This window comes from Equus przewalskii, chromosome 10 (assembly GCF_037783145.1).
Source record: "Equus przewalskii isolate Varuska chromosome 10, EquPr2, whole genome shotgun sequence".
NCBI classification, from domain to species: Eukaryota; Metazoa; Chordata; class Mammalia; order Perissodactyla; family Equidae; genus Equus; species Equus przewalskii.
Genome location: NC_091840.1, coordinates 8,320,679 through 8,348,665, shown reverse-complemented (window position 1 = coordinate 8,348,665; position 27,987 = coordinate 8,320,679). Strand labels below are relative to the sequence as shown.

Sequence of the window (27,987 nt, the reverse complement as noted above, 5' to 3'; positions counted from 1 at the left end):
TGTGCTACAGGGCTTTTTTAATGTTTCCCCGCTGTTTTAACAATATCATGAGAAAAATATACAGTTTAGAATCTGGAAGTGACCACGGTCTGAATGGGTTTCAAGGGCAGCTGGCAGAGGCTGCACAACCTTCCGATTCCTCCCCCACCGTGGGAGCTCCGCTCGAGGTGCTCGAATCAGGAACTAAGTTAGTGTCTGAGTAAGGATCCAGCAAAAGCTGGCAGCCTGGGGGGGCCCCGCCCACCAGCCCGGGCTGGATCCTGGGCTAGTTAGTTCTGCCTGTCCCTCCCCCGCCATGGCTACAAGCGGACAGGAGGAGGGGCGTCAGCCTGTTCCCAGGACAGAAAAGATCATCATCAGTTAACCCCGGGGGCTCACAGCCCGGCTCCCACTCAGTCCCCTCGGGCAGGGTCACAGGACACACAGGGAAATGTGAATTTCAGAATAACAGCAAATAATTTCTTAGCGTGTAAGTGTGTTTCAACATGGCATGGGGCATACTTACACTAAAAAATTATCCTTTGTATGCCTGAAATTCTAATTTAACCTAGCATTCTGTTTTGCTGCTAAATCTGGCACCCCTGTATGCAGGGGCCCTGGCCCCCGAAGTGGGGAAGGGGGTCAGCTGGCAGAGCTGAGAAGGGAAGGGGAAGTAGTGTTTGTTGGGGGGGAGGGGCGGGGAGGGAATAACCCAGTCAAAAAAGCTTTTATCCCTCCATAGGAATGATATATTATTTTTTAAAAAATCATTTTCCAGAAATTTTCTACACTGGCCGCCTTCAGTTGTTAATAGCCAAGGGGGGGGGGGGGGCGGCGACATAGAGATACCCACCCCGTATAGTTCTAAACAAAGTTTGGAAGCGCTTAGTATAAAGGTTTTCTAAAGGGATTGGATTTTCCCTCTGGTGGCAGGCCTACTAACACTGTTCCTGATATTGCTCTAGAAGGATTTAAACATAACAAGAACGAACGAACAGACCCACAGAGACTGAGGGCCGCAGCCTGTTCCTAGTGTCGTCCCGGAAGGGCCCCTTCTTGAAAATTCAAGCAGCCCCGGGGTTTCCTTCCTGTTCTCGTCCCCAGGAAGGGGACGCGTTTAGTGTACAAATTCGGTCCAGCTTTACTCCAAGGGGCTCCAGGCTTCCGGTGCAGGAGCCAGGGACGGTGTAGGGAGGGGCCGGGATGTGTGACCACCCCGGTCCTCCTGCCACGTGCACTTACCCTGGCAAACACCGCCAGTCACAGCAGAAACGCCAGGAGGGAAAAGTGAGCCCCATGTCCTTAGCTCTGGCCCTCAGGCCGTCCCTGGGCTGACCTGCCATTGCTGCACGAGGCAGGAAGTCAGGCTGACCCCTGGCATCCGTCTGAGGCCAGGCAAAACTGATTCCTGCTTCCAGAACAGCCCTGTCGTAGAGAGCTCGGGGAGAGCAAGGCGTGCAATGAAGTCAGGCACCCCGTCGGCACCCAGGCCGGCTCCCGAAGTCCTCCACAGGTGCCCAGGCTTGGCCAATGCCCCTCATCTATGAGGTCCAGGATGTGTGGCCGAAGCCAGGCTCTTGGCTGCCCACGCACAGGGAGAGGAAAGAGGAGGGTGGTGGCGGGCTGGGCACAGGGAGATGAGGCCAAGAGTGTGCAGCCACCATCTCCTGCCCGCCTCACACTCGTATTTCATCCTCCTCCTCCTCGTCCATGAAGGAGAACTCCTTGTCGGGCTGCCTGGCGAGAGGAGCCCGGGCCTTGTCTGGCCCCCGGAAGGCAGGGCTGCGCTCCTCCAGGACACCCGAGGTGCAGCTGGAGAGGGAGCTGCTGTCCCTCGTGGTGTGGCTACCCACACTGCGGGCCGAGCCGGGGCTAGGGGCCGCCGCCGCCCACCCCTCGTCCTGCAGAGCCTGGGGGGGCAGTGGGGGCAAGTCAGGGCTTGCCTTGCCTTCCTGCCTAATCAGGGGAGGGGCCTCTGCCACGGAAGGGGGGTCCTGGGGGAGACCGCCTGCTGGAGCATCGTCACCATGGAAACCGCCATCGTCCTCCTCTGCTTCCCACTCCTCCTTGTCCATGATGCTGAGGACGTCGCCCAGCATGGAGGGCCCCAGGTCGATGTGGAAGGACATGATGGACTCGGCATGCTTCAGCCCGAAGCTGGCCTTGGGCACGACGGGCAGATCTGTCAGGTCCCCGAAGGCCTGCTCATCGAGGAGGGGGTCAGGGGAGTGGGGGGCAGCAGCCCCGTTCCGCCGGGGCACCACCTCTCCCACGCCCACCTCCTGCTCCTCTCCGCCCTCGCCGGCATTTGCCTTCTTCACGGGGCTAGACGACAGGCTCTTGGGCAGCTTGCTGGAGCCCTTTTCGGCGGCCTCCTTCTCGTTCAGCTGGGGCAGGGACATGGCATTCTTGACAAAGAGGGCCGAGTCCCGCAGGGAGCCCAGCATGTCCCTCTGCTCCCGGTCCCCCCTGGTCACCGACTGTGACCGCTTGCTGCCCCGGAACTTCCGGGACAGGAGGCTGCGTTTGGAGGAGGAGGAGGAGGCCTGGTCATCCAGGGACTCGCCGTCCAGCTCGCCAGCCTTGCTGTTGAGGAACGAGGTGTCCCCAAAGGCGTCCCCCGCCCGGCCCACGTGCATGGTGTGGCGGAAGTCGCCCAGCGGGGCACTGATCATCTCGGCCGTGAGGTCCACTCGGGAGCGGCGTTTGGAGTGCACCGAGCTAGACACCAGCTGCTTGAGGATCGGCATCTTGCCCGATGACGGGAGGGGAGGCTGGCCCTCCCGAGGCAGCAGGCAGGTCTGGGGTCAGATCTGAAGTCCAGCAATTGGAGCGGGTGGTAAGGAGGAGGTCATAGGGCTGCAAGAAGAGAAGAGCAGGCACAGGGTTAACCCGGCCGGCCGCGCACAAAAGCCCATCTGGCCAGGGGTTGTGATTTAAAACCCAGCTCCCAGCAAAACGGAATAATGTGAAATGAGCCAGCAATCAATTGCATGATCCTGCCTATTTCTTCATGCACGGGCTCGAGGTCAGGGGAGTGCTTTCTGCAAATCTGGTTAGAGTTCAAGTAGCCACAGACACTTTCCCTGAAACGTGAGAAAGAGCTGATCTTTCTTCAAATGGACACACAGTCCCTCCAACCCGCCCCACCACCAGCATGCTGCTAGAGAAAACATGACCACTTTGAAGGAGGTGGAGGTACATTTAAGGAGGTGGAGGCGCATAGGCAATTCCATGCACTGGTCTGGGAAAGAAACATGTATGATTTGACTCCTGTGAACAGCTAGTTTGGAGACACTCTATAAGTTCTTCTTGCTGTCTGACCTCAATCCCTATGAAGTTAATGGACACCTCAACCTGAGTCACAGTCCTCAGAGGAGGGAGAGGACAGGATGGGTCCCAGAGAGACGCTGCCTGGCACTTCCATAACCGTGGGCAGCCCGGCTTGCTTTCTGAATCAGAATTGGGGTGGGGCTACTGGGACCCACAGAACCAGCTCCCCAGCCTTCCAGTCCTTGCTGGGAGTCCCATAAATGAGGATCCCGCCTGCGACATCTCCATCGTGGAGCCCTGAGCTCTTTGCTGAGGATCCACCCTCCACCTCTCAGGAGATCAAGCCTAGAAAACTCCTTCCCAATTTCTTTAATCATTAGGTGTGCAGAGAGGCAGGGACTAGACCCTAGATGGCTTAGGCCCCTTGGGATCTGCAGACCCCCCAGGTGATTAACCTGAACCAAAGAACAGCAGAGGGCCGTCTGAAAGCTTGAGGTACCACCCACGCGGCTCCTGGCCAGGGCCAAGTTGAAGTTCTGTGTTGGAGCCAAACCAGCCCCTTGCCCTCAGTACAGGGCTGAGCAGGGTGGGGAGAGATGGGTGCAGGGGTTTAACAGAGTGTGGTGGGTGTGGGCGGTGCTGGGCCACCAGTCCTATGAACAGCACAGGCCTCCAGGGCACCCACCCTCCCCATTGCAAAGCTCAACCTGTGGGCGCCCCACCCAGCTTTCTTCCCATTCCTGGCTGCTGCCCCAAGCTCGGCCCCCACATCCCACCTGGCCCCTGATGGCCCAACAGGTCTCCCCGCTTCCACTTTTGTCCCTCTCCAGTCCATCCTCCACCTTTTAGTTCAAACAAAGCCTTTCCGGGAATCCCCAGTCTAGACGCCTTGATCCGGCGACCAGTCCCTGCCTCCCTTCCCAACGCCATGGTTCGCTGCTCCGCTGCCCATGCACATTGCCCCAGCCCCCGAGCTTCTGTCTCCTGTACCCCAGGACCAGACACATGCAGTCCCCTTCTGGAACACCCCGTCACCTGGCTCACCCAACATCCTTCAGGGCTCAGCTGAGATGTCACTTCTTATGGGAAACCGTCTTTAGCCGAGGGGAGTCCTCCGGTGACCTCTCCCGCCAACCCCCAGCACTCTGAATGTCCCCTCTCCCAGCAGGCACTGGCTACATCGTTCTTCCCTGCTGGCTGGACTGTAATCTTCCCATTGGACTGAGCTTCCGGAGGGTTCCAAAGGGCCTGATCGCCACTGAATGCCGTCTGGCAGTACATGGCACAGGCTTCCAACACCTGTTGAAAGGCCAACACCTCCCTCCTACCCTCTCCCGGTTCCTTAGTTTCTCCCCTTCCGTCTTCTCAAGCGGAATGACAGCACTGGCTTCATTTCAGCCTATTGCTGGGCTCCAGGGTTCCCAGCCTGACCTCTCTGTGCCCTCCAATCCCCAGGTCCCCACGCTCGTGTTCCTTGTCCAGCTGTTGCCACCCAGTCTGGTGGCTCCCCCACCTGCAAGTGACCCCCACCCAGGCAGTCACTCCAGCAAGCAATGTTCTCTGGGATGAGAGGCAGGAGCCAGGCACTGGGGCAGACCTGCCACTCAGGTGACCTGGGCTGGGCTTGGAGCCAGGTGAGGACTCTTCTGGAAGGCCTGGAGATGCCCCATTACAATCGGTCAGCTCTCCGTCCCCACTCTCCTCCTTCTCCCCACCAAAATCTTGGGAAAATTAGCTTCCCCTACCCCTAACCTGAACCCTCCCTCCTGCCCACGCCCTAGGATCTAACCTCTAAACAATTAGACATGGAACGGCTAGACCAGAGATTGGCAAACATTTTCTATAAAGGGCCAGAGACTAAAGATTTCCAGCTTTGTGACTGATTCCGTCTTTGTCGCAGCTACTCAATTGTTTTCATAGTAGGAAAGTAGCAGTAGGCTGTAGGTCAACAAATGGGCATGGCTGTGTCCCAATAAAACTTTATTTATAAAGACAAGTAGTGGGCAGGCTCTGGCCTGTGGGCCATAGTTTGCTGCCCATCAAACTAGATGCATGAAAAGTACTGGCCTCAGGGTCATCCCCTCTCCACTGCTCCAGGAAAGAGTCACCATTTGTAACCCTCTGGGCCAGCCATGGGCTTCCAGGCCAAACTTTGGGGAAAATTCTCTTTGGCTAAAAAAGAGAAAGTGAGGATGGAGTCGGCTTCAGACATGTTAGGCACAAAAGGAAATCAAAACAGGTTCCAACAAACTCTCGGTGCTGGAGAATCCCTCAGGCTTCTACGGCCCCCAGGGCAGGGAGGCAAGAATGGAAAGGGCCACATCTTCAACCCGCCTGCAGTGCAGCTCCTGGTCCAGTCACAGAATCCCGGGGTCTCAACGAGCTGGGAGGGAAGGGGACCCCAGTGCAGCTCCAGAAGACAGGTTTAACTGAAGCCCAGTGATTTCTCCAGGCTCACGTCCCAAAGGGCGGAGCGGGGCTGGAAGCTGGTCTCCTGGCCCAGTGCTCTTTCTGCTCCTCTCCAGGCCTTTCTCTGGCCTTTGGTGGGTAGCATCAATGGTCAGCTACCCTTGCCAATGGAATGCCTCTCCCCACTTCTAGCCAGGGGAGTGCAGAGAAAGGAGGAGCCTGGCTGCTGCCTCGAGAAAGTTCTGTATAATCCCAGAGCAGATTCTGACCCTGCTGACACTTTGGGCCAGACCATTCTTTGTTGTGGGGCCCATCCTGCGCACTGTAGGCTGTTTGCAGCATTTTCCCTGGTCTCTGCCCACTAGATGCCAGTAGCATCCCTAACCAAGTTGCGATAACCCAAATGTTTCCGGACATGCCAGATGTCCCCTGGGGGGCAAAAGTGCCCAGGATTGAGACCCACTACCCTGGAGTGAGAACACACATGTACAAATAAAGCATGTACTGTTCACCAGGGAAAAGAAGGAAGGAAGGAGGGAGGGGGGCAGAGAGGGGACGTCAACGGTCAGAACTGTGGGAACACAGGACATGAACCTCCAGAGTTGCATAAGGGTTTCACTGGCACGGCAGGAACTCCCAGGCCCAGGAAGCAATTTCCAGTGTGGTGGTTTCCCCGATCTCAAGTGCTCACTAGAGAGAAAAGGGAAACTGCAGGCCCAGCTGCCCGGGACTCAGCAGAGAGGGTGCAGACCCCTCTGGCCACCATGGCTACAGGGGAAGAGAGTCCCCACCATCCCATTCACCCCCCTTCTAGCACATTCCTGCAGGTAGGGCTAGAGAACAGGTAAGAGGGGCCAGCAGGGAAACGCCCGGGGCAGCCACGAGATTCCCAGCATCCTGCACGGCCCTACATCCCAGAAAGAGAGCGACAAGGCTGGCAAATGGTTATGTGCTGCCTGGGGTCTTGCTCCCTGGGGGTAGGAACAAGGCTTTGTGACTTGTGAAAAACCAAACCACCTTCAATATCCAGCATGAAAAAGTCCCAAGAGTTGAGTCCCACATGGAGTCACCTACTTGTCCCACTGTCCAGGGAGGAGGGGCTGTAGGACCTGGCAGTCCTGGGGTGGGGGTGAGGACCCCTCTGGGGTCCCAGAGCCAGAACTCAGACTGGACAGCCTGGGCTCGAGGGCTGGGAAAGTTCCCTCCCTGGCTTGTTTTTAAGTCCTTGGTTTCATGGCTACTGAGTGACATTGTCACCCTAAGCTCCTAACAGAGAATGATTTGGGGATGAGGGGATGGAGTTTAAGTACAAGCAGGTGGCCCAGGCCAGTCCTGGGGGCAGTTCAGGAGGCCTGAGTGCACCCTCGGAAGGGGACGGTGCCAAATGGAGCTGTGGCTTTCGGGGGTGTTGCTAAGCACCGTGACTCAGCTCTGGGGAAGTGGCTAAAACAGGCTGCCTGATGACAGGGCAAGAGGGCAGCCACTCCCCACGGCCTGCCCTGGGTGGAACACCCTCCCCCACCCCGGAAGCCACATCCCACTTTCCTGGCAGAGCAAAGGAAAATGGAGCAGCAACTCACAGCCTCCCTGACTCTCCTCAGCCTCTGGTGGAACCAGGTTCCTCCACCCTTGGCCTCACTGACCACAGCACGTTCCTCTAAGGCAGGAGCAACAAGCCCTCCCTGGAAGGCCAGGCCCCTGGTCAGTTACAGCAACCACATCCTCGGCTCAGCTCTGCTCCTGGCACTATAGAGGGTAGCTGTGGCCTGGACCCCTCCCTCATCATCCCGGGCATGCTACACAGAGAGCACTACCCTCCCAGATCAGGAGCCCAGCAGCTCCTAGACAGACAGAAGGACAGGCTACACTGAGGCACAGGACACAGGCCTGAGCTCTCTTGGGCAGCCAGGCAGATCTCCCACTTGGCAGCTGACCCGCAGCTCACTCCAGTGCAGAGAGCACATGAGATCAATGCCCAGTGCCACTGCACGGCTGCCCCTCCATCATTTCCCAGAAGTGTTCTAACCATCCAGTCAATACCAGCCCCAACGTAGCTGGATGGAAGGGAGCATTCGGTTCACGACACGATGACTTCAGTTGTGGCTTGGCCTGGCTACAAGAGGCTTCACTCATTTACTTTTTCTCTCATTCATTCATTCATTCATTGACTTACTGCATCCTCACCAATTTTCCCATACTCTTCTAGGTCCTGGAGACAGAGCATGAAAATAACAAGGTGGGCAAGCTCCTGCCTTCCCAGGGCACACCTGCAGTCTGAGTGTGGGTGGGTGCAGAATGGGGCTGTGAACATGCAAATTAAATAGTATCTCGTAGTCCTCACTGTCAAGAGGGAAGCAAGACAATTTGAGCGAGTGTGGTAGTCAGCGGGCTGGGGAAGCCCCTCTGAGGAAGGGGCACTGTGAGCTGAGAACTGAATGATGAGAAGGAACCTGGCACATCAAGAACATTCCAGCAGAGGGCGCAGCACATGCAAAGATCCTGAGGTAGGAACACACTTGTGGCATTTGAGGAATAGAATGAAAACCCAGCGGCCAGGGGTCAGGTCACACAGGGCACTGCCTGTAAGACCAGGTAGGAGTTTGGATGGTGTTCCAGGTGCACAAGGAAACCACAGCAGTTCCTAAGCAGGCAAGTCGTCCGATCTTCATATTTGGAAGTTCCCATGGCTGCTGGCCTTGGAGGCATGGAGGAGGGGAAGCAGGAATTCAGGGCAAAGTGGAGGGACAGCAGAATGCAGGTGCCGCTGAGGAGGTGGATAGAGGGGTACTCCTTCAGGAGCTGCTGAGGGCCCAGATGGGGGAGGAGAGAACGCACAGAATCAAAGGAGGTTCCAGGCCTTCCAGGGCCACGCTGAGCCCCTTTCCCAGGGGCGGGTCTCACCTGGTGGGCCATGGACCTTTCTCCCAGGGGTGCACCAACATTCCACCACTAGGTAGAACTTAACTTTGCAAAAACAGGGGAGGCATTGTGCTACACAACGTCTGTCAGCTGGAGCAACTCACTGAGAGGGGCTTTGCAAGAAACTCAGTGTAACCCGGGCCACGACTCTCTGTTAAGAGGCTAGGGGCTCCGGCTTTTGTCCCCAGAGAAAGGTCCAGAGCTTTCTGGAACGCTCAGCAGCCTTATCCTGCAAAGATAAGTAGTCCTAGTGAAGGCGGAAGACCGTTTTATTCCAATAGTGCGACAGGACTGATAGGCAGCTAAGCAAATGGCGAGAACTGTGGATGCTTTGATCCACATTGTTACATGCTGCGCGGTAACTTCAGTGGGGGCTGTTATGATTTTAGCTGACTCTAGTACTATTTGGAGTTTTTTAGTTCCTTCCTGTGCACTGCCAAAAGCCCTCGTATTTGAAACTGCGCTGTTTGTACCAGGAGGTTAAGAAGCACTGTCTTAAAATAATCTGAGCCTGAAGAGCCACAATTGAAAAAAAAAAAAAAAGCCCTGGATGGGAACATGACATATACCATATAACTCCTGTACCACTTGCATATCTGTGTCAAATACGTCCTTAAAATACCTGGGTGTGGAGGGACCCTACTCTCAGAGATGGAGAGACTAAATTAAGGGACTTGCCCTAGGTCATGAATGGAAGCCAAGGCTTTATTCCCACTCCAGGGCTCCGGCCACTAAAATAGCCATGCATTATCCCAAGTAGGGGGGCCCCAGCATGTCAAAACATGGGGCATATAATTTGTGTGTGTGTATAAACACATAAATATACACACATACACATACATGTATTATTTGCAGATTATATGGGTGTGTATTGTTAATCCATGCATCAATTAACGCAATCGATTGCTTTCTTTTTTAAAAATGATCAGTATGCATAAAAGTGCTGGTGTTTTCTTCCCACATCCCAGTGGATTTTCCTGTACACCCCTTGGGGTGTCACATGACTCCCACTGAGGCATCTGTGATGCCTGCAACTTTAGAGATTCCCAAGACTGAGAGATGGAGGACACCCTGGAGATTTCCACCCTGGTGGCCTTGAGGAGGCTGCTGGGGCAGGGAGAAGTATGTGCCCAAGGCTGTGGAGCTGATGAGGGACCCAGGTGGCACAGGCCTCCTGCCACCCCATCAAAGGTGTTTCCCACATTAACACTGGGATTGACTCACTGCCAGGCACCAGGCTAGACCTTCTTGTGTCTGATGTCCATATTATGCCGATATTAAGAGCGAGGAAGGGCCAGCCCAGTGGCATAGTGGTTAAGTTCGTACTCTCCACTTCAGCAGCCCGAGGTTCGTGGGTTCGGATCCCAGGTACGGACATACAACTGCTCATCAAGCCATGGGGGCATCCCACTTATAAAAAAACAGAGGAAGATTGGCAGGGATGTTAGCTCAGGAACAATCTTCCTCAAACAAAAAGAGGAAAATTGGCAACAGATGTTAACTCAAGGCCAACCTTCCTCACCAAAAAAAAAAAAGAGCTAGGAAAGGGCAGGACCACCCTCCCACCATGCAGCAGGTACTAGGTGCCACCAGGCAGGGAGAGAGGTACAAAACCCTGGACCACGAGCTCTCAGAATCCAAATGACCCCAGGACGGAGTGGTCTTGGGGCATCAGCAACTGTGGCAGTTTCTTGAAATAATGGCTTTAAAACAAGTGATTCAGCAACCTCCACACTGGGAAACCTACCCGATGGAACTATTTCAAAGCAGGAAAAAAGTCACACACACAGATACTCACTGAAGCCTCACTCCTAATAGAAAAGATGGAAACAACCTAATAGCCAACAGTAAGGAAGCGGCTGAGAAAACCAGGAGCCAGTGGCTCCACAATGATCGTGCAGGCACGAAAGGCAGGGGCTGTGGAGGCTGTTTACCAAACGGCACAAGGGGAAGGAGAAAAAGGCAGACCTGCTACTTGTCCACACACAGTCATCACAACCCTACACCAACACGCATTCACGAATAAAGGCTTAAAGGACGTGCGGAGAAATTAGGGAGTTGCGTCAGGCTTGGGAGGAAAGTAGGCTTTTTTTTCTTTTAAAGTTTCCTTTAATGTGGTAATGCTGTTTTAATAATAACAAAAATCCCAAAGCATCAAAGGCTTACGGAAAAGCCTTTTAATTTCAAAAGTAGCTTAAAACTCTCTAGTTCCCAGGGCTCAGTACACGGCCCCGAGCAGGGGCTCAGTGCAGAGGGGTCTCGGTCCACACTCTCTCACATCGCAATATCTCCCATTGACATCTGTTGTCTTTCTCTTCTCCCCCCCCAACCCTGCCCCCACCAAACTGGCCATGTTTATTTATTAGGTCCTCCTTTTACTCTAAGTTGTCTGGGAGAAGAAAGTGGGCAATCTATAACAACCTGGTCTCAGGGCAAACGGGGAGCTTAGGACTCCCCCAAAAGAACTCACTCCCAACAGCTGCTTCCTGAGGCCTGAGCCTCTTGAACTGAGCAGGAGATGAAAGATAACAGTCTTCCCCCGCCTCACCAACCGGAGACTGGCCAATTTCCAGTGACACTGAAGCTCTAAGCTGGAGGCCAGCCTCCCACATGGGCGATCCCACGGTGGGATCCTATCCGAGACGCCCTGTGGGGCTGAAGGTTCTGCTTCTGCTGCTTCTCCAGCCCCAGCTCAGGTCCTCTGATGGCTGCAAGGGAGCAGAGAAAACGAGAAGAGGCTGGGGTCACACCGAACAACCAGCACCCCAGTGCTCCAACAAGCAGCTGACCACCAAGCCGTGTGCACAAGTGGCAAGAATGTCAGCAGTTCCCATTTATTGGGGGCCTGCTGCTTGCCAGGCACTGTGCAGGGGACAACGTAAATTTATGCCCTCACCCTGCAAGGGGGGGGGGTATCACAATTGCCCTCATTTTATAGAAAGGGAAACTGAGGCGCAGATGGGGCGAATAACCTCACTCACTCTCATGGCTCCTAAATGGTGATCTGAGCCCATTTCTGGCAGATCTTGGAACATGCGGTTTTCTGTATGAGGTCATGCCCCCCCACCTATTCAGATGGCGGCAGCTGAGAATGTGCACACAGAGGGGCAGGCGTAGGATGGGATCAGGGATGCTGTTTATCTAAGAGAGACCTTGGAACCCAGCCTCACTTGATTGACTCCCCATTAGAGATCAGCTCCCGGGGACGGCTCAAATGGGCTCCTCCTGACTCAGGATCTCATTCCCGCTTCCTGCTCTGAGGAACCTCCTCATGTTCTGATTGCCTGGGAGGTGAGGTGGGGAGGACCACCCTGAAGCAGAAGCCTGGACTCCGCTGGCATATGTAAGACTGGGCCCAGTGCAAGGTCCTGCTTCAAATGTTTCTCATGCCTGTGCTGCTCCATTCTCCACCCTGTAGTTCCAGCTGCAAAGAAGGAAGCCCAGAACCCTGACCCAACCTGTCTCCTAAAACCTGCCAGGCTAGCTACCTTGCGCTTGCTCCACCCTCCTGCCTGCCAGCCAATCCAGACCAGGCTCCCTGGCCCAAGGTGCTACTGCCCAACCTCCCCCGGGCAGATCCCATTTCCTGGAGGTAAACATCCTCTGCTTTGCTAGCCGCTTCCTGGAGGGAAGAGAAAGTGAACAAGGCCCCAGTTTTAAATAAAATGTTAATTTCACCTATCTCCTTTTACTTTTTAAAATGTAGCTATTAAAAATGTCAATTATCTGAGACTTGCATGGTGCTTCTATAGGACAGTGCTGCTTTCGACATTTCCTCCCCTTATTATGCAAGCTGTACTTTCCATGGCATTGTTCACATTGAGGGTGAAAATGTCTACATGTTAATAAATAACACTACATTATTTTAGATTAAGTCCTAATATCTCAAACTGTGCATCCACTGGGCCACCGAGGAACGTTAGGCTGTGGTTCAGTTTCGTCTGAACTCTGTAACGAACATCCTTCCGCTCAGTCTGAGCAAGTCCTTATTTCCCAAGGACACATACTTTGAAGCGAGTTAAATTACTTTCTTATTGTTAACTCGTTCTCCAGAAGGTTTTACCAAGTTACAGATCCACCAACATGGGCTGATGGTGTCCAACACCAGGCGTTATATTTTATTTAGTTGAATTGAAAACAACAAAAACACAACCACCACTACCACCCTCACAGACTTGTAATTTGCTTTTCTTTAATTACTAATGAGGGTGAGCATTGAAAAAATATGTATTATTGGCACCTGTATCCTTTCTCTTGTAAATTCCTTTTGCCCATTTTTCTAGGGGTGGAGGGGCCTTCACTTTTTCCAATGGATTTGTAGGACTTATTTAAACATTAAAGCTGGGGCCGGCCCCACAGCCAAGTGGTTAAGATCACCTGCTCTACTTCGGTGGCCCAGGGTTTCCCCGATTTGGATCCTGGGCGCCAACCCAGCACCATTCGTCAGGCCATGCTGAGGCGGCACCCTACATAGCACAACCAGAAGGACCTACAACTAGAATATGCAACTAGGGACTGGGGGGCTTTGGGGAGAAGGAAAAAAAGGAAGATTGGCAACAGATGTTAGCTCAGGTGCCAATCTTTACAAAAAAATAAAATATTAAAGCTATTAAGATTTTTGACTACCATATTTTGCAAATATCTCTGCAAATCCGTCATACATCCATTTACATGGTGGTGTTCATGGTGTTTTCTTTTCTGTAGAGTGCTTGTTAATCTTGACGTGGTTAAATCTGTTTTATGGTTTCTGGTTTTAATACCATGAAGCAAAGACCTTCCCTGCTCCCAAGTTTATGAAAATATTCACTTCTAAAACTACCGTGTAATGTATTAATTAAAAACTACTCATAGAGAAAAATACTAGAAGGAACTACACCAGAATAAAGACGTCTATGGCTCATAAAATTGTGGGTCATTTAAAATAGACTAAAAAATTAAATATAACAATAAAGTAATGTTAGTTACTGATTCCTTATAGAATTGTTATAAAATATGAGTAAAGCATCAAATTCTACCTTTATCAGATATTAAATTCTTTATACACAGACATCACCCACCTACACACGGGTCTATTTCCAGACTTCCTCATCTGTTCATTAGTCTCTGTTTATTCCTAAACCGGTCTACACTCTCCCTCTGTAAAATGTGTTTTGAGTATCTAGTCCCTCTTTTAACTTTTTCTCTAAAATCCCCTTGCTTTTCCAATGTAGTTAGTCTTCTGGATGGACTTAGAAACATTTTATTAAATTCCAAAAGAAGTCCTGATGGCATTATTTTGGAATTGAAAGGAAACAAGAAATTAATTTGGGAAGAATTGCCTTTATCGCAAGGTCAAGTGCTCATAGCCATTTATCCAAGTCTTTTAGACATTCCCCAGTAAATCCTGTGGCTTTTCTTCCTACAAGTCTTACACGTTTCTTTTCATGTTTATTCTGGGTCATTTTATGGTCTCTTATTGTGAGTGGGTTTTGCATCCTTCTCCTTTTACACAGCTATGTCTCTGACTGGTTATGGCTGGTATATGGGGAAGCCACTTTTTTTTTAATTGATATATATTTAATGGCCACTCTACTAAACTCTCATGGTCTTACATACTCTAATCAACCCTATGATTGAATCTCTTGGGCTTTGCAAGTAGACAGACCCACCAACTGCAACTAATAATCATTCTGCCTCCTCCATGCCTTTTTCTCATCTTATTATATTTGCTACAATTGCCAATATAATGTTGAATAATACTCCTGACGTGGAACATCTCTGTTCCTGCATTTACACTGATATTCTAAGCCTCACTCATCTGGTACAGTAGCCACTAGCCACACAGGGCTGTTGAGCGCTTGAAATGTGGCTAGTGCAACTAAGGAACTAAATTATTTTAATTATTTTAAATTTAAAAACTGATGCTTGATTCAATTACTGGAAACCTTAAGGATGTTAAAAACAACTTGAGTGTGTGACTCTACTTTTCAACTGTCAATTTTATGAGATCCAAATTCTGATTGAGTATTTATGAAATGTACCATCCAAATTGAGATGTGCTATAGGTGTAAAATACACACTGGATTTTGAAGGCTTTGTATGAAAATGTAATGTAAAATACCTCAATATGTTTATGATTATATGGTAAAACAACAATATTTTGGATACACTGAGTTAAATAAAACAGAATAAAATTAATTTCACCTGTCTTTAGTTTTCAAAAGGTGGCTACTGGAAAACTTCAAGTTACATACATGGCTAGCATTGTATTCCCATTGACAGTGCTGTTCTAGGGTATTTCCATTAATCATGATGCTTACCATTGGATTCATACAGATATTCTCAATCATCTTAGAGAATTTAGAGTTCTTACAGTTTATCGAAAAACGATGCCAATAACCTAGCCAGGCTGAGTTGTAGGAAAACACACTATGGCTTGGATAAATTAAAAGTCTTTAATTGCTGGAAAACATAGAAGAGGATGTCCAGTCTAGCTTAAACAGTGACTTGTAATGAACAAAGGTGTGGAATAACATTTTCCTGCGTAGGTTCCGATAGCTATCAAGACTGTGTGCTGAGGAACTCACTCTGGGAAACGACATCCTAGATCCCAGCCACGGAGCTCAGGTGGACATGCCCTCCCTGGACCATAGGTCACGGAGGAAGTATGAGAAAGGGAACTAAGCTTCACTGAGCTTCTTACTCTGCATCAAGCCAGATGCTTAATTTTTAGTAAACTTCCCCCCACCCCCAAATCATACACCGTGCTAGGCATTTGAAAAACTTTAGCTCATGTATTCTTCCCAAGAATCCCATGGCGTTAGTATCAGCATCCCCATCTTGCAGATAAGAGACTGAGGCTTGGAGTTAAATGATTCACCCAAGTCACACGGTTGCTAAGGACAGAGCTGAGAGAAGGGTGCTGTCTGCCCCATGCTGATCCTGGACTTTCCTCACTCCACTGGAAGGCGGATCCGGGAGGGTCATAAGCATTGCTGGGGCCCAGGCCTCCAAGATCCGATGAAGGTTATGGATGCACGAACACCCACAATGGATGCACAGTTTTGCACAGAATTTCAGGTTAAAATCTCCCTAGTCTGGGCACCTCATTCCCCACCATTCCAGGGAATGGACAGAGAAGTCCCAGGAAATACAGGCCACAGTCCCCTGCCCTCCTCTAGAAAGTCCATCCTGTCGGAAACCCCTGCTCCTCAAGGGCTGGGAACGAGCCACTCTCTCCACTCTGCCCCTTCATCTTTGTCCCTGCATCCGCTCCCTCTTCATCCGAGAACCAGAACCACCGTCTCAGGCCAGGCAGTAGGAGGGGTGGCAGCAGGGCAATAGGGGGGCAGGTGGGGGGGAGGACGGAGAACAGCTCAGGAAAGGAAGAAAAAGGAGGGAGCCGTGACCTGGGAGTAACAGGAAGCGACAACTCTGGAGCCAAGACTGCGAGGAGCCAGCGACTCAAGGACACTCAGCAACTTCTCTTGTCTACAGGGCTCTTCTTGGAGATGTGTGTTTCCTCAGAACCCACCACTCAATGCAGAAAGCAGCTCTCCAGCTCCCATCACAGAGGGAAGAGCGGGGAGAGGGGAAGGGGTGGCTGGTGGGGGCCCCACGGCCCCCCTGCAGGGCCTCAGAAGGAAGCGGCTGGGCTTGAAATCAGATCTGCCCGGCTTGTTTGGTTTCACTTTGCTTCTTCTAAGAGCAGGGCGCTCAGCTGAGGAGAGGGGAGTGAAAGGACACTCCGGAGTCTCCAGAGGGAGCAGGGTGGATCTGGACTCACTCCGGAGCAGGCTGGCATATCTTGCCCCGCTGGAGTGTGTAGGGTGGGAGCGAAGAGTGTGGACCCTGGAGCCAGGCTGCCGGGTTTCGAACTGGCTCGGTCACATCGGGCAGGTTACTTGCACCTCAGTTGTCTCATTAGCTTTCAAGGCGACTGGTAACATTATGGACGTCCCAGCATTACTGTGGGGATTAAACAGGCTAATATATGTAAGCCCTCAGCACAAGGATGCACAAGGGGTGAGCACCTTACATATTTGCTATGAAGATGATGCTGTGACATGTTCTTTCTCAGCAGGTACCCTAGGCCCCTACCTTGAAAGCTAGGAGAAGTCCAGCATCCCCAGTGACCCTGGCCCCCGTCACTCCCCTAAGTTCAAAGAGGACACATTATCAACCTGGGACACACACCTCCAGGGCTGCCTGAGGACACCTGATCCAAAAGGCTGCAGGGCTGACCCCTTTCGAAGTCCTTGGGTGTCCCCAGGATGAACTATTGCAGGGGAGGGTGGTCCAGGCTCCGAAGCCCGGGTTCGGACTGCAGTCCCTCCCAGCGGTGGGTTCAAGCCCCCCGAGATGCCGCTTCTTTCCCCATCTGACTTCCCTCCTCCCTTCCTTACCTCTGAGCTCCTCCGATGCAGGATGGAGGAGCCTGGCTTCGCTCAGACGGGACTGAAGCTCTTTCTGATTTCAGTTTGAAACGGGTGGACGAGGTGGAGGAGGGAGAAGAGAAACTCCAACCACTCCTTCCTAGGATGAGGGTTAGACAGCCCAGGACTCTGCGGGACCCTGGTGCTACCAGCAACAAATAATGCACAAAACCTCAGCACGATCAAGCCCCAGTAAAATACAGCCTGGTCCTTTGGACCTAACCAGACTCATAGAAGTGTCCATAAATTGTCCTGCCAGCCCTGAGGAGGTTCCTTTGGAGTTCTCTCAGGCTCTCTACTCCCATGATTTGATTGAGCCTTAAACCCCACGAGGGGAGGGGCACTGGTCCCCTTTTGATGCTTCAGGGCCAAGGGCAACATTCTAAGGATGGAGAAGGGTTGCAGTGAGTGGGAAACTGAAGACGAAGAGGGGCAGGGAATGGAAGCCGGAACAGCAGAGCCTGGCTTCACTGTCCCACTGGGGAAACTGGAAGCCGGGGTCTGCAGACTAAGCTCAGTTACCGCAAGAACTGCGTGGACACAGGTATGGGAAGAACCCAGAGACTCCCAGGGAGGCTGGAGATTGCCCTGACCGATGGCATCTGCGACCCCGATGGCCAGGGCAGAAGACAGTGGCCCGAACGGCCCTGGCACTGCTGCTTTAAGACGCCCTCAGCCTCTGGGATAAAAGAACCAGGGGGAAATGGCAGTGGTGCGGAGCACTTTCCTATGGGCTGGGTCAGAAGTGTAAGCACCCATTCATGAACATGCCCCAAAGTGCCCTGGCCTGGCCCCAAAGGGAGACCCTCCCTCAGCGGGTGAGGCTGAGTGGAGACCACCAGGGCCCCGTTCCTGGCAAAGGAGGGCTCTGGATGCCAGCGCTGCCACCCTGGCATGGAGCCCCATGTTGCAAGCTGGCGGTGCCTGGGAAAGACGCTGATGGACGTCACTGGAAGGAAGCCCAAGGTTCCACCAGAGGCGTAGCTGGAGCTTCAGGGACACAGTGAGTGGGAATGAGGGAAAGGAATGGCTAAACTTCCTTCACACGCACTGTGAGCAAAGGCCAAGTCCAGCCACACACGAGTGCCTCCCAGCTCGACCACCCAGTTCCCTGTTCAGAGATGGCTGGCACGGGCCTATCCTCCCCGGAGCACCCAGATATGCTGGCTGGAGCTGGCTTCCAAGACCCTCTGCCAGAAAGCTCGAGGGTTTGGTTCCTTTTCCCAAGATTGAGGGAAAGCCTCTGGTACAGAGGTCAGAAGACCTAAGCGCAGCTTCCAGGGCAAGATTGCTCAACCTCTCCCTCCGCCCTCAAACCTTATCTCTGGCATCAGCCCAGATCCTGTTCTTCCAAGGGACAGCCTCCTCCCTCCCCCACAGAGACGAGCTCCTCTGAGCCCGGGGAACATCCAGCCAAAGGAGGCTGGAGCCACTGCCCAACAGCAATCCTGGGTGCTCTGACCTCTGAGGCCCCCCCTCCCAGCCAAGCGAAACCAGAGAAGGAGGGAGAGACAGACCGACAGACAGAGAGAGGCACGTCAATAGCACACCTGCCACACCTGGGCACAGCCTGTCCTGGCCACAGAAATCAATCAACCACTCCAAAGGTGGAGGGAGTGGAAACCTCAGAACCACGGCCAACCTGAGGCCCTTCTGGGAAAGCTCCTGACTTGTAAAGAAGGGTCTAAGATCCCTCGCCCAGGTCAGCATGTACCAGTCGCCCGTCGCCCACAGCCCCACTTTGTAGATAAGACTCTCATTTGCTTGGGGCTCCCTGGTCGCCAGCCCTGTGAGAGCTGGACTGCCAAGTTCCAAGAGGCAGCAGGACCCAAGTAGGGTGGATGCGCGTATCAGATTGGGATGAGCATCCGTGCAGGGGCGTGTGTAAGATAGAAATGAGGGGAAAGAGAAGAGGAGTCAAGAAAGAGAGAAAAGGGTGGAAACCCCAGAAAATGGAAGGAATGTTCAAAGGAGAGGCTGGAGCTGGGGAGTGTAACACAAGCAGTTGGTCCTCAAGGAGCAGGGGCCCCAGGACCTCAGGGAGGTGTCAGGGGGGCTAGGACTCGACCCAAACTGCCACCTCTTGGGAGCAGGCTTACCTTATCACACAGGCCCCCTCCCAGTCCCTGCAGGGGTCACCAACATCCCTGGAAAGACCAGGAGAAGCTACCCCGGTGTCTTCCAAGGTTCACTGGTGCCCCGTTGTGGGAAGGAGCAGCTGTCCTCGAGAAGCAGAGGGCCCAAGTCCACGTTCAGAGGAGATAAACCACACTAATTGGCTAGTCACATGGACAGCTCCCAGGGCAGCTGATGAAGGCTGGAACCCACTCGGCACCCGCGCTCACAGCAGGGTCCTAGTACCCCACAGGGAGGAGCCTGGCAAGTCTCCGGTGGATGCCCCATGATTGCTTTGGGAGCCCTGAGGCCACCTAGAGGCCTGGCTGGACCCAGCCCTGGTCCAGCCAACTCCCCATTTCTGGGGAAAATCCAAAGCTCAGCTCCCCCTTTCCTTTGTGCCCTGTTCTTTGTTCTCTTAAAATTCAGTCCATCCTGCCGGTGGTCCCCTCCTCCACCCCAGTCTCAGAAAGGGGGCGGAGGCGTGGGGAGTATTAGAAACCAACCCAGACTGTGCGGAGAAGTTGCCTCGCAGGAGGCTCTCCTCTAACTGGGCCCCTCATTGTGTACGCCGGCCGGACGGCGAAGGCTTTCTCCCGTCCAGATGGCTGCTGGGGGTGAGGACGAGGGAGATTCTCTCTCCAGCACCCCCACCGCTCTCGAGAGGACCCGGGGGCTTCAGAGCTCGGGGACCCTTTCCCCATTCAACCGCTCAGATACCCAGGGGCAAAGAACAGGCGCCGAGGACGCAGCCGAGGGCCGCGGGAGCCGGTCAGATTGCAAGGGGTGACAACGAGGAAAGAAAAAGCATTGTATTTCCCCTCCACTCTCCCAGGGAGAAAAGAAAACTTCCAAAGCCCAGGCTGCAGTATCTCGTCGGGAAACACAAGGAATCTGGTTTGAGTTAGCAGGCAGCACCCCTCCCCCATCTCTCTCTCTCTCTCTCTCTCTCTCTCTCTCTCTCTCTCTCACACACACACACACACACACACACACAAACACACTCACACACACGCGCGCGCGCCCCGCTCAGTCCTCTCCCAGGAAGCCCGCCCAGCCTCAGCCCTCCAGCCCCCGTTCCCGGTTCCCGCCCAGCTCTCGCGGCCAGGGCACTCACCGGCGGCGGCCCGGCCCGCGGAGGAGCTCACGGGGACGCAGCACAGGCAGGGGGCAATTTTGTACCCCCGGCTGGGGGCGCTCGAGGGAGGGGGCGGAGCTAGGGACGGCCGACCGCAGCTCTGCAGCCCCAAGCGGGTGACTAAATCATTAACCAGCCGCTCCCGGCCCGCGGCCACGCCAGGAGCGCTCTGCCCCGCGCGCTGGTCCCGCGGGTTGTCCCCCCACCCCCGCAGGCTCCAGCGGGGCCCCCAGCTCCGCCGGCCCCACCCGGCCTAGAGGCGCCTCGGCCTCTCCCGCCTCGGCCTCCCGGTCTTCCGAGGAGGCGGGCGGGGCGGGAGCCTGGCGGGGAGGGAAGGGTTCGCGAGGGAGGGGAGGAGGGGGAGAGTATTTGTTTCCTCGGCCATTCCCTTCCAGGCAGCTCCTTCCCTCTTTTCTCCCCGGCCCAATGACATTGAGTGGCGTGTGCTGCAGTGTGTGTACGAGAGCGAGATCGTGTGTACACGCCTCTGCCACTACAAGCGAATAATTCGGTTCTTATTCATGGAGAACTCTGGGCGCACACACGCCCCCCTCGGGGAGACGGCGGGCTGCGCGCCGCCGATGGTTGTGCTCCTGCCCACACCGACACACACCCCATTCCTGGGCGAGGGGGTGGACCTTTAACACCCGGCCCCCCCGCCCCAGTCACACACCCCCATCCGCCCCCTCCACCCCCCAGCGCCCTGCGCCGGCACGGCGAATCCCATCCTGGGGAAAGGAAATCGAGTTGGGGCGAGGCTTCGCCTGGCTCTCTGCCACCCCTTCCTCCCCAAACCCGCTCCGCTCCGGCCCCGGGCTCCCGAGCCGCCCCGCACTCGCCGAGGTGAGGAGCGGCCGGCGCCGAGGAGTAGGGGGTCTCTGCGCCCCTCTCCGCGCCCCACGGCCCCCGATCGCGGCTTTTTCAATCCTCCCCGCCCCATAGCGGGTCTCGAACCCCCCAAGCCGAGCCCACCCAGGCCTCGCAGGGCGCAGGTGGCTGTCACGGCCAGAGGCGGGTGCCCGTCGCCTACCTCGGTCCGCAGAGCCCCGAGCGCCCGGCCGGCGCGGCTGCGCTCTCCGGTCCGTGAGCTCCGCGCGGCACCGGGGCTGGCGGCCCATGTCAGCGCCCGCGTTTGTTTCCCTCTCGTTCTCGGGCTCGCAGGGCTGGGAGCCGCTCGGACACTCCCCTCCCAGGCTCCACCCGCGCCCTCCCCCCCGCACCCCTCCGCGCTGACGTCACGGCGCCACAGCAGCCAATGGCCGTTGGGAACCTCGGCCCGGCCGCTCGGCCTCCTAGGTTCAAATCTGAAAGCCTGAGACTTTAGGATCTTCAGGTGGGGCGGCCCGGGCCCGGAGGCCGGCCAGGATGGCGCTCCCGGGGGGGTCCCCGCTTGATCCGCTCTGGCCCCGACGGCCCCCATCTGGGGCCCTCGGGGCCAGGGCGCGACTCCCCTTGGGGCCCAGCGCGAGGCCCTCCTGAGGCGCTTCCCCATTCTTAGCAGGGACTAGAAACCAATAACCCCGCCCCGGCGGTGCTCCCGCTGCCTCCCTCCAGGACCCGCTAACCACCTCCCTGCCCCAGGAGGGACCGGAGAAGGGAACTCGAGGGTCGGCGCCGCCAGGCTCGTGGATTTCACCCCAGACTTACTGGAAACGAGCGGGGCGGGGAGGAGCCCCTAAGAAGGGTGAGCTGTCTTTGATCGGCCGCTTTCCCAAGTCTGCCTTTGCCTCCTGAGTATCCGCTGAGGCCAAGTTCTGCTCCAAGTGAACCTCAAGGGGAATGAACTCCCGAGTCCCAGGGCCTGAATCTGTGGGAAGCAGGCCTGGGCTCGATTCTTTTAGAGGAATAGCTTCCATTTGTAAGTGATCGCTACCAACCAATGCCTGCAGTGAAAGGTTCATCAGCAAAGTGGATACAGCACACGTGCAAGTTCCCTCCTGCCAGCCGCTCCCTTGCCTGGGTCTTAAGGGAGGTGGCTGAGACTCCACACTCCCTCCCACCAACATGGCCTCCTAGGGGACCCCTCAGTGGTCCCTGTGGGCTGGCGCTTTCCCCCACAGTGCTCCCAGCCGTAAGCCCTCCCCCACTGCTGGCCTTCCAGCTCCCTTTCCTCCTGATATCACAGCTTAAGTCTTATCTGTCACCAAGAAAACTTTCCTGATTCTCCAAGGCACCTTCTCTCTCTCCCACCATTTTTAACAAATTATTTTGTCTTTAGGGCTGTTAGTAATGTGTTCTCCTTTTTCACAGGTGTCTGGGGTTTGGTCCTCCCAGTTAGATTACATATCAATTGAGCATAACTCCAGGACAGTCTTTCAGGCCCTTTGGAATTCTTCTGCCCTTATCCAGGCTCAGTGCTCTACGATTGAGGCTCCTCAAAATTAACATTCACTGAGGTTTGCCTTTGGGGCCAAAGATAAATAAAGCCCCATCCCTGCCCTGAGGATGCCCACAGTGGAGACAGGCTGCCCCCTCTCCCCCAAGGAGCTGAGTAGGCTTCTAGACACTGGTCCCCACTGCATTGCTAGCACCCTGGTGAGGAGGCTTGATTGCAAGAAAGTGCTAATATTCCCTGGGTTTGGAATCCCAGACCTGTGAATTTCAAGTGGCCTCTGCCTCCTCAGTATCCTTGGAGGCCGAGTTTTGCTCCAACCTTTCAGACCAGAGCTGTCCGTCGATAATCGGGAAATTAACAAAACGAAAAAAACCTGAGGCTTGAATACCTACCTTGCCATTTCTGGCGAGCTCTAAGCCCCTGACTTTGGAGAGGGATTTGAGGTCTTAACTGCACCTTTGGTGTAATGCGACCTATGAGCCTTTAGGCCTGGGCGCGTGTCTCTGCATGTCCAAGCTGCCGGGCCTGCCCTTGGGACCCGGGCCTGCATGATGCTTACAGCTGCAGGGGCCTGCCCCCGCTGTGTGTCCGCCCACCCCAAAACTCACACCTCCCAGCGTTTGTTAGTCTTGGGTTTGGGGGATTTTAGTCCACATCGTTTTGCCCCAACCCTAGGAGGATCCCTTATGTATGTTAATCCCACTTCCTTATAGAGACGTTGGGGCCCCACTCACCCCAGTCTGGTGTTTGCTATAAAGTGTGGCCCTGGGCGGGTCATTTCACTTTCTGGAATAAGCTCATCTCCAAGGCTCCTTCCCACACGAGCGCCCTGACTTGCTGTCTCCATCCTGAGTCCCCCTCCCCCACCTCTGAGCTCAGCAGAAATGTCCTGGGTGGACAATGCAGGGTGTCACCAGGGCCTGATGTCAGCACAGTTGGGTGAGCTGAGCCCCTGCCCGCCCTGGGCTGTTCACTCCCACCCCACTGAGCAGAGGCTCTTTCACTCCTTGGTTCTCTGTTCTTGGGAACCACCTGGAGCCCTTTCACAGGCCAGGCAACCTCTGCTAAGCAGCCTGGGAAAATCCTGAGGATACCAGGCTATTGGCAGAGAACCTGGGGCTCAGGGGGAGGCCTGCCACCACGGTGGGAAAAGCCCGCCTCTGAGGGGTCTTTTGCCCCAGGCTTCAGGCCTGTGACCCCCCACCCCCACTCCAGGAAGTTAACATGCATCAGGGCACTGGGGCAGCCAGTGCACTTAGAGAGTAAAACAACAGGTCATCCCCACGGGCTGCTTGGGGACAGGATGGTGTCCGATTGGTGTTTGAATCTCCAGCGTGGGTTGGCTCATAGTGCATTGGCCAGATGAAGGAGTGAGCAGAGTCCACAGCCCTGCAGCGCCCCCTTCTCCTGCTGCAACCCCGCCTCGAACTGAGCCTCGTGAGCTCGCTGGACCACACACGAGGTCATACAGCCTCCTAGGACAGCAGCCCCCGAGGACTCGGGGTTGAGGGGGGCACTGCGTCTCAGAGGACCCCTGGCCCAGAGGAAGAGGTGCTGCTCACCAGGCTGGGACTCTGGGGACAGGAGGCAGCAGTAAGGTTGAGTTGGGCCTGAAGAAGGTGCTGAGGTGGGTCAGGGGTGGTGGCAAAGCAGAGAGGCCATGGGGTTTACTGGAAATGAGTCCAGACGTGGCGTCAGAGCCTCAGAGCTGGGTGACCTTGGGGGAGCCAGTTAGTCTGTTTGAGTCGCATCTGGAGAAAGGGCATGGTAACAATCTGGACCACAGGAGGTTATCAAAAGGAGGGAAGCATATAAAGCATGTGACCTTGCTTGGTGAACTAAGTCCAATGTAAGGGACCCCAGTTACTTTTACTTTAGTTGCTAAGTCACACTTCAGGATTTTGGGTACTGCGCCCCTCTCTGTCCCTGTGCCAGGGAAAGGACAGATGGCACAGGCCCCCTCGCACTCCACTTAGGAGTCCTGTCTGTGACTGTGTGTCATCATCTTATTAGCATGCTGCCCCTGACCACTGAGCCAGGACATTTCCAGGAAGGTGGGAGGTGATACCAAACGTCTTGTTTATCTGGGAGGGAGAAAAGGATGGGCGAGAAAGATACAGCCAGAGCCCTGGGCTCCTCAGAAAAATAACATAGACTTTAGCTAAAGACAGCGAGTCTTAGAAGCAAGGACTCTGAAAGGGATGTTCCGTGTGGTCCCCAGATTCCTGCAACCCAGAGCCTTACCCACCAGTGACCCTGTGACAAGCGGGAGAGCCCAGTCCTGCCCCTCAGCAGAGGCCTCTTCTGGATGCACCAAGGGCTCAAAGACCTGGATTAGGAACACAGGCCCTGGGCGAGATGGTCCTGGGCTCAAATCCCAACTGTCACTGTATGACCTGAGAGAAGTCACTCCAGCTCTCAGGGCTCAGTTTTCTCATCTGTAAATGGGGACCACATGGGTACCCACCTCATGGAGTTGGTGTGAGGTCTGTGGATAATGCAGGTCAGAGCTCAGTGTAGAGCTGGGGCCACACCAAGGGCTCCCCACGTGGATGCTGCCTGGTCTGAAAATTAAGCCCCCAAGTTAGACCTCCTGGAGCAAGTTTGTTCCTGAGCCTCTCCCCTTGGGCACAGAGAGGGCCCATCCCCATTAGCGTTTCCCGGAAAAGAGCTAACAGAAAAAAAAAAGAACCACATTATCTGTAAGATGCAGTCCTGGACGTCTGATAAAGGGCTGTGTCAGGCTCCGGGGTGAGGAGGGTTGGGGGGTGGAGGTGCAGGCTCGCCCAGAGCTTTCTGTCATTGTCTCAGGAGGGGCAGGCAGAGACCCAGCTCTGCTGGAGGGCAGCCCCCGATAACCAGAACCCCTCCTGGGCCTCTGGAGAGATAGAAAGAAAAGGGACCAGGAGGAAGGGAAGAGTTTCTGTTTGTGCCCAGAAAAGGCCTTTCTTCTCCCCAAGAGCCCAGCCCAGCTCCAAGGCGAATGTGGCCTGAATCTGGAGCACTTGGAAAAAGCAAGGGTCACTGCCTCTGGTTGAGTACTTTGCTGCAGGTTAGGAATTCTGCATCTCAATCCTAGGGAGTGGTTGTTATCTTTATTCCCGTCTTTCAGATTAAAAACAGGAAAAGCTAAGTAACTTCTCCAAGGTTACACAGCTAAATCCAGATCCTAGATTGGAAAAACTTAAGCAGTCAGGCTCCAGAGCCCACAGTTCCAGCCACAAAACCACGGGATGGCAGGAAAGGAAACAGACCTTGGCTGAAGCACGAGTGATCTTGTTACCATACTGACCCGTGGCGGGCCAGGGGAAGTGGCTAGGGAACACGGGGCACCATCTTCAACAAGCAGGCAGACCCCTGTCTTCCCAGGAAGATTCTACGTTGTTTGGAGGAGAAACATGCACCTTGCTTCAAGGCACTTCTTAGAAGGCCACAGCAATGTCCCGCTCTGCCTTGTCACCTCTGCTCCCCCAGTCCACATCCACACCAAAGACCTCAATTAAATCCCTTCCTGGAGCGCAGTGCATGGCCCTGGGGCAAAGGCATCACTCAGCATCCTCCCTGTCCCAATGTGATGTGACACATCAGCCCAGATGTTCCAGACACTTAAAGGGACGGCGCCCTCAAATCAGCGGCTTCTTGTGCCTGCGCTTTTTGTTGGGGTGCTCTCACCTCCTTCCCTCCCTTTACACTCAGCCCCCTGAAATCCTGGACCCTCAGGTTGAACTTCTGATGCTTGTGTCTGTCCCTGGGGTCCCCCTACACTTTCCTAGCCCCCCGGGCACACTCCCCCAGAGAGGCTTTTCTGGAAGAAAGGGGCTTTAGGAAACGTCTGTCTTCCCTCCTGAACCTGCCCCCACGTGCAAGCCCCAATGAGATGTGTCTTGAGCCAATGGCAGCAAAGAAGGGCTGAGCTGGAGAAGGGCCAGGCCTCTGCGTCCCTTCTTCTTGTGGGAGAGGGAGGAAGAGATGCAAGAAAATGCGTTTATGGGCTGGGGGTCATTGTCAGAGCTCATCATCGTGGCTGCCGAGTTTGTTTTCTCTTCTCTAGAGTTTTCAGTCTCCTGAGAGTTGTCTCGTGCGTGTGTGCGTGTGTGTGTGTGTGTGTGTACAGTATGTACATGTGTGTGTCCTTCTGCTCCTGCAAAGCATTTGAGTCATAACAATAGCTCATCCCAGCCTGATGTCAAGGCCAATTTCCGCTCCCAGCTTAATGGCTTCATGCCGTGGGACACTAGCTTTCTCCACTCCCCAAGCCCTCTGTCACCTCCACGAGCCAGTTGCTCTCCAGAAAGCAGTTGTGGTTGAACGCAAAAGGCCTGTTAGGTAAGCCAGCCATGAGGAGGCAGCTTCAGGCAGCAGATTGCCCCAGAGCAGGCCCCAGACCCAGGTCGGCAGAGTGTCTGGGTAGCAAGTGCAGTCCCCGCTGACGGGTATCCAGGCAGTCCTTCAGCACAGCAGAATTTGCTTGCCCAAGGCCACTGGCAGGTAACAGAGAGAGAGTGGCAGTGAGGAGGCTGATGGGCCTTGTAATTGAATCTATAATAAACTAATTACAGGGAGACTTGCAGAAGAGAATGTTTCTCCTTCTTTTTGAGCAAATAGTTAGGGACAATGATATAATGTTAGCGATCACCTAGGTTGCTCAGAAATAAAATCCAGAGAGGTGAAGTGACTGTCCATGGTCACACAGCAGAACCTGGGACAAGAGGGGAGCTCTTCTACCCCCAGGCCAGTGCTTGTTCCACTATATGGGTGGTTTTCAAAGGTTTTATTTTTGTAAGCAGGGGAATCTTCCCCTGCGCCCCCAGATGGAAGTGGGGGATGATCAAGATGGAGTGAAACTGCACAAGACATGAAACAGATCGAGGTGGTCCTGCTGTCTCTGAGGTGGGTGAGGGTCCCAGAACCCTTCCCGCCTTACCTCTTTCAATGCAGTTCTTGGGGCACTTCTGGGACCCTAAGGCTTTAGGGCGCTGTCCGAAAATCCCGACACTGATCAGAACAATAGTAAGCCCTCAGCACGTGCCAGTGTCCATGAGATCTTGGGCATTCTTCTAAGGGCTTGACATGTGGTAGCTCATTTCATCTCCAAAAAGCCCTGTGAGAGCCGACGGCAGTGGAGCTGCAGGACCCGTCAGCCTCTTTGCAGAGCTCCCTCCTCTCTGCGTCCCGGTGAACAGCTTCTCCTGGCACCTGAGGTGAACAGCTTCTTGTGGCACCTGGGCTCTTAGAGTGGATCTTTGCTAGCAGAGGGGGACTTCTTGTGCACACACCCGGCTCCACCTGGATAGTGGTGTCCTTGCACCCTAGCTCAGCTCCTCCCCCTCTTTCTCCTTTTTTCCATTTCACATTCCAGCCTCTCCCTTTCCTGGAGGGCGTGGAGAAGGCGCGGCTCCCCCATT

At 54.5% G+C, this 27,987-nt stretch overlaps 1 protein-coding gene across 8 annotated transcripts; it reads right to left on the bottom strand.

Moving 5' to 3' along the window:
* Positions 1-27,939, bottom strand: CDC42EP4 (CDC42 effector protein 4). 8 transcript variants are annotated; one of them, XM_070560098.1, is made up of 3 exons: positions 20,227-20,536; positions 16,965-17,139; positions 1-2,838 (listed from the first exon to the last, which is right to left on the bottom strand). In XM_070560098.1, exon 3 carries the CDS (start codon positions 2,727-2,729, stop codon positions 1,656-1,658), a length of 1,074 nt encoding a protein of 357 aa, XP_070416199.1. In that variant the 5' UTR covers positions 2,730-2,838; positions 16,965-17,139; positions 20,227-20,536; the 3' UTR covers positions 1-1,655. The 8 variants fall into 8 exon arrangements, with proteins under 8 accessions (XP_070416199.1, XP_070416201.1, XP_070416200.1 ...); XM_070560100.1 differs by having other exon boundaries at positions 16,965-17,094; positions 20,227-20,258; XM_070560099.1 differs by lacking the exon at positions 20,227-20,536 and adding an exon at positions 19,094-19,987.
* Between the last annotated feature and the right edge of the window lie 48 nt (positions 27,940-27,987).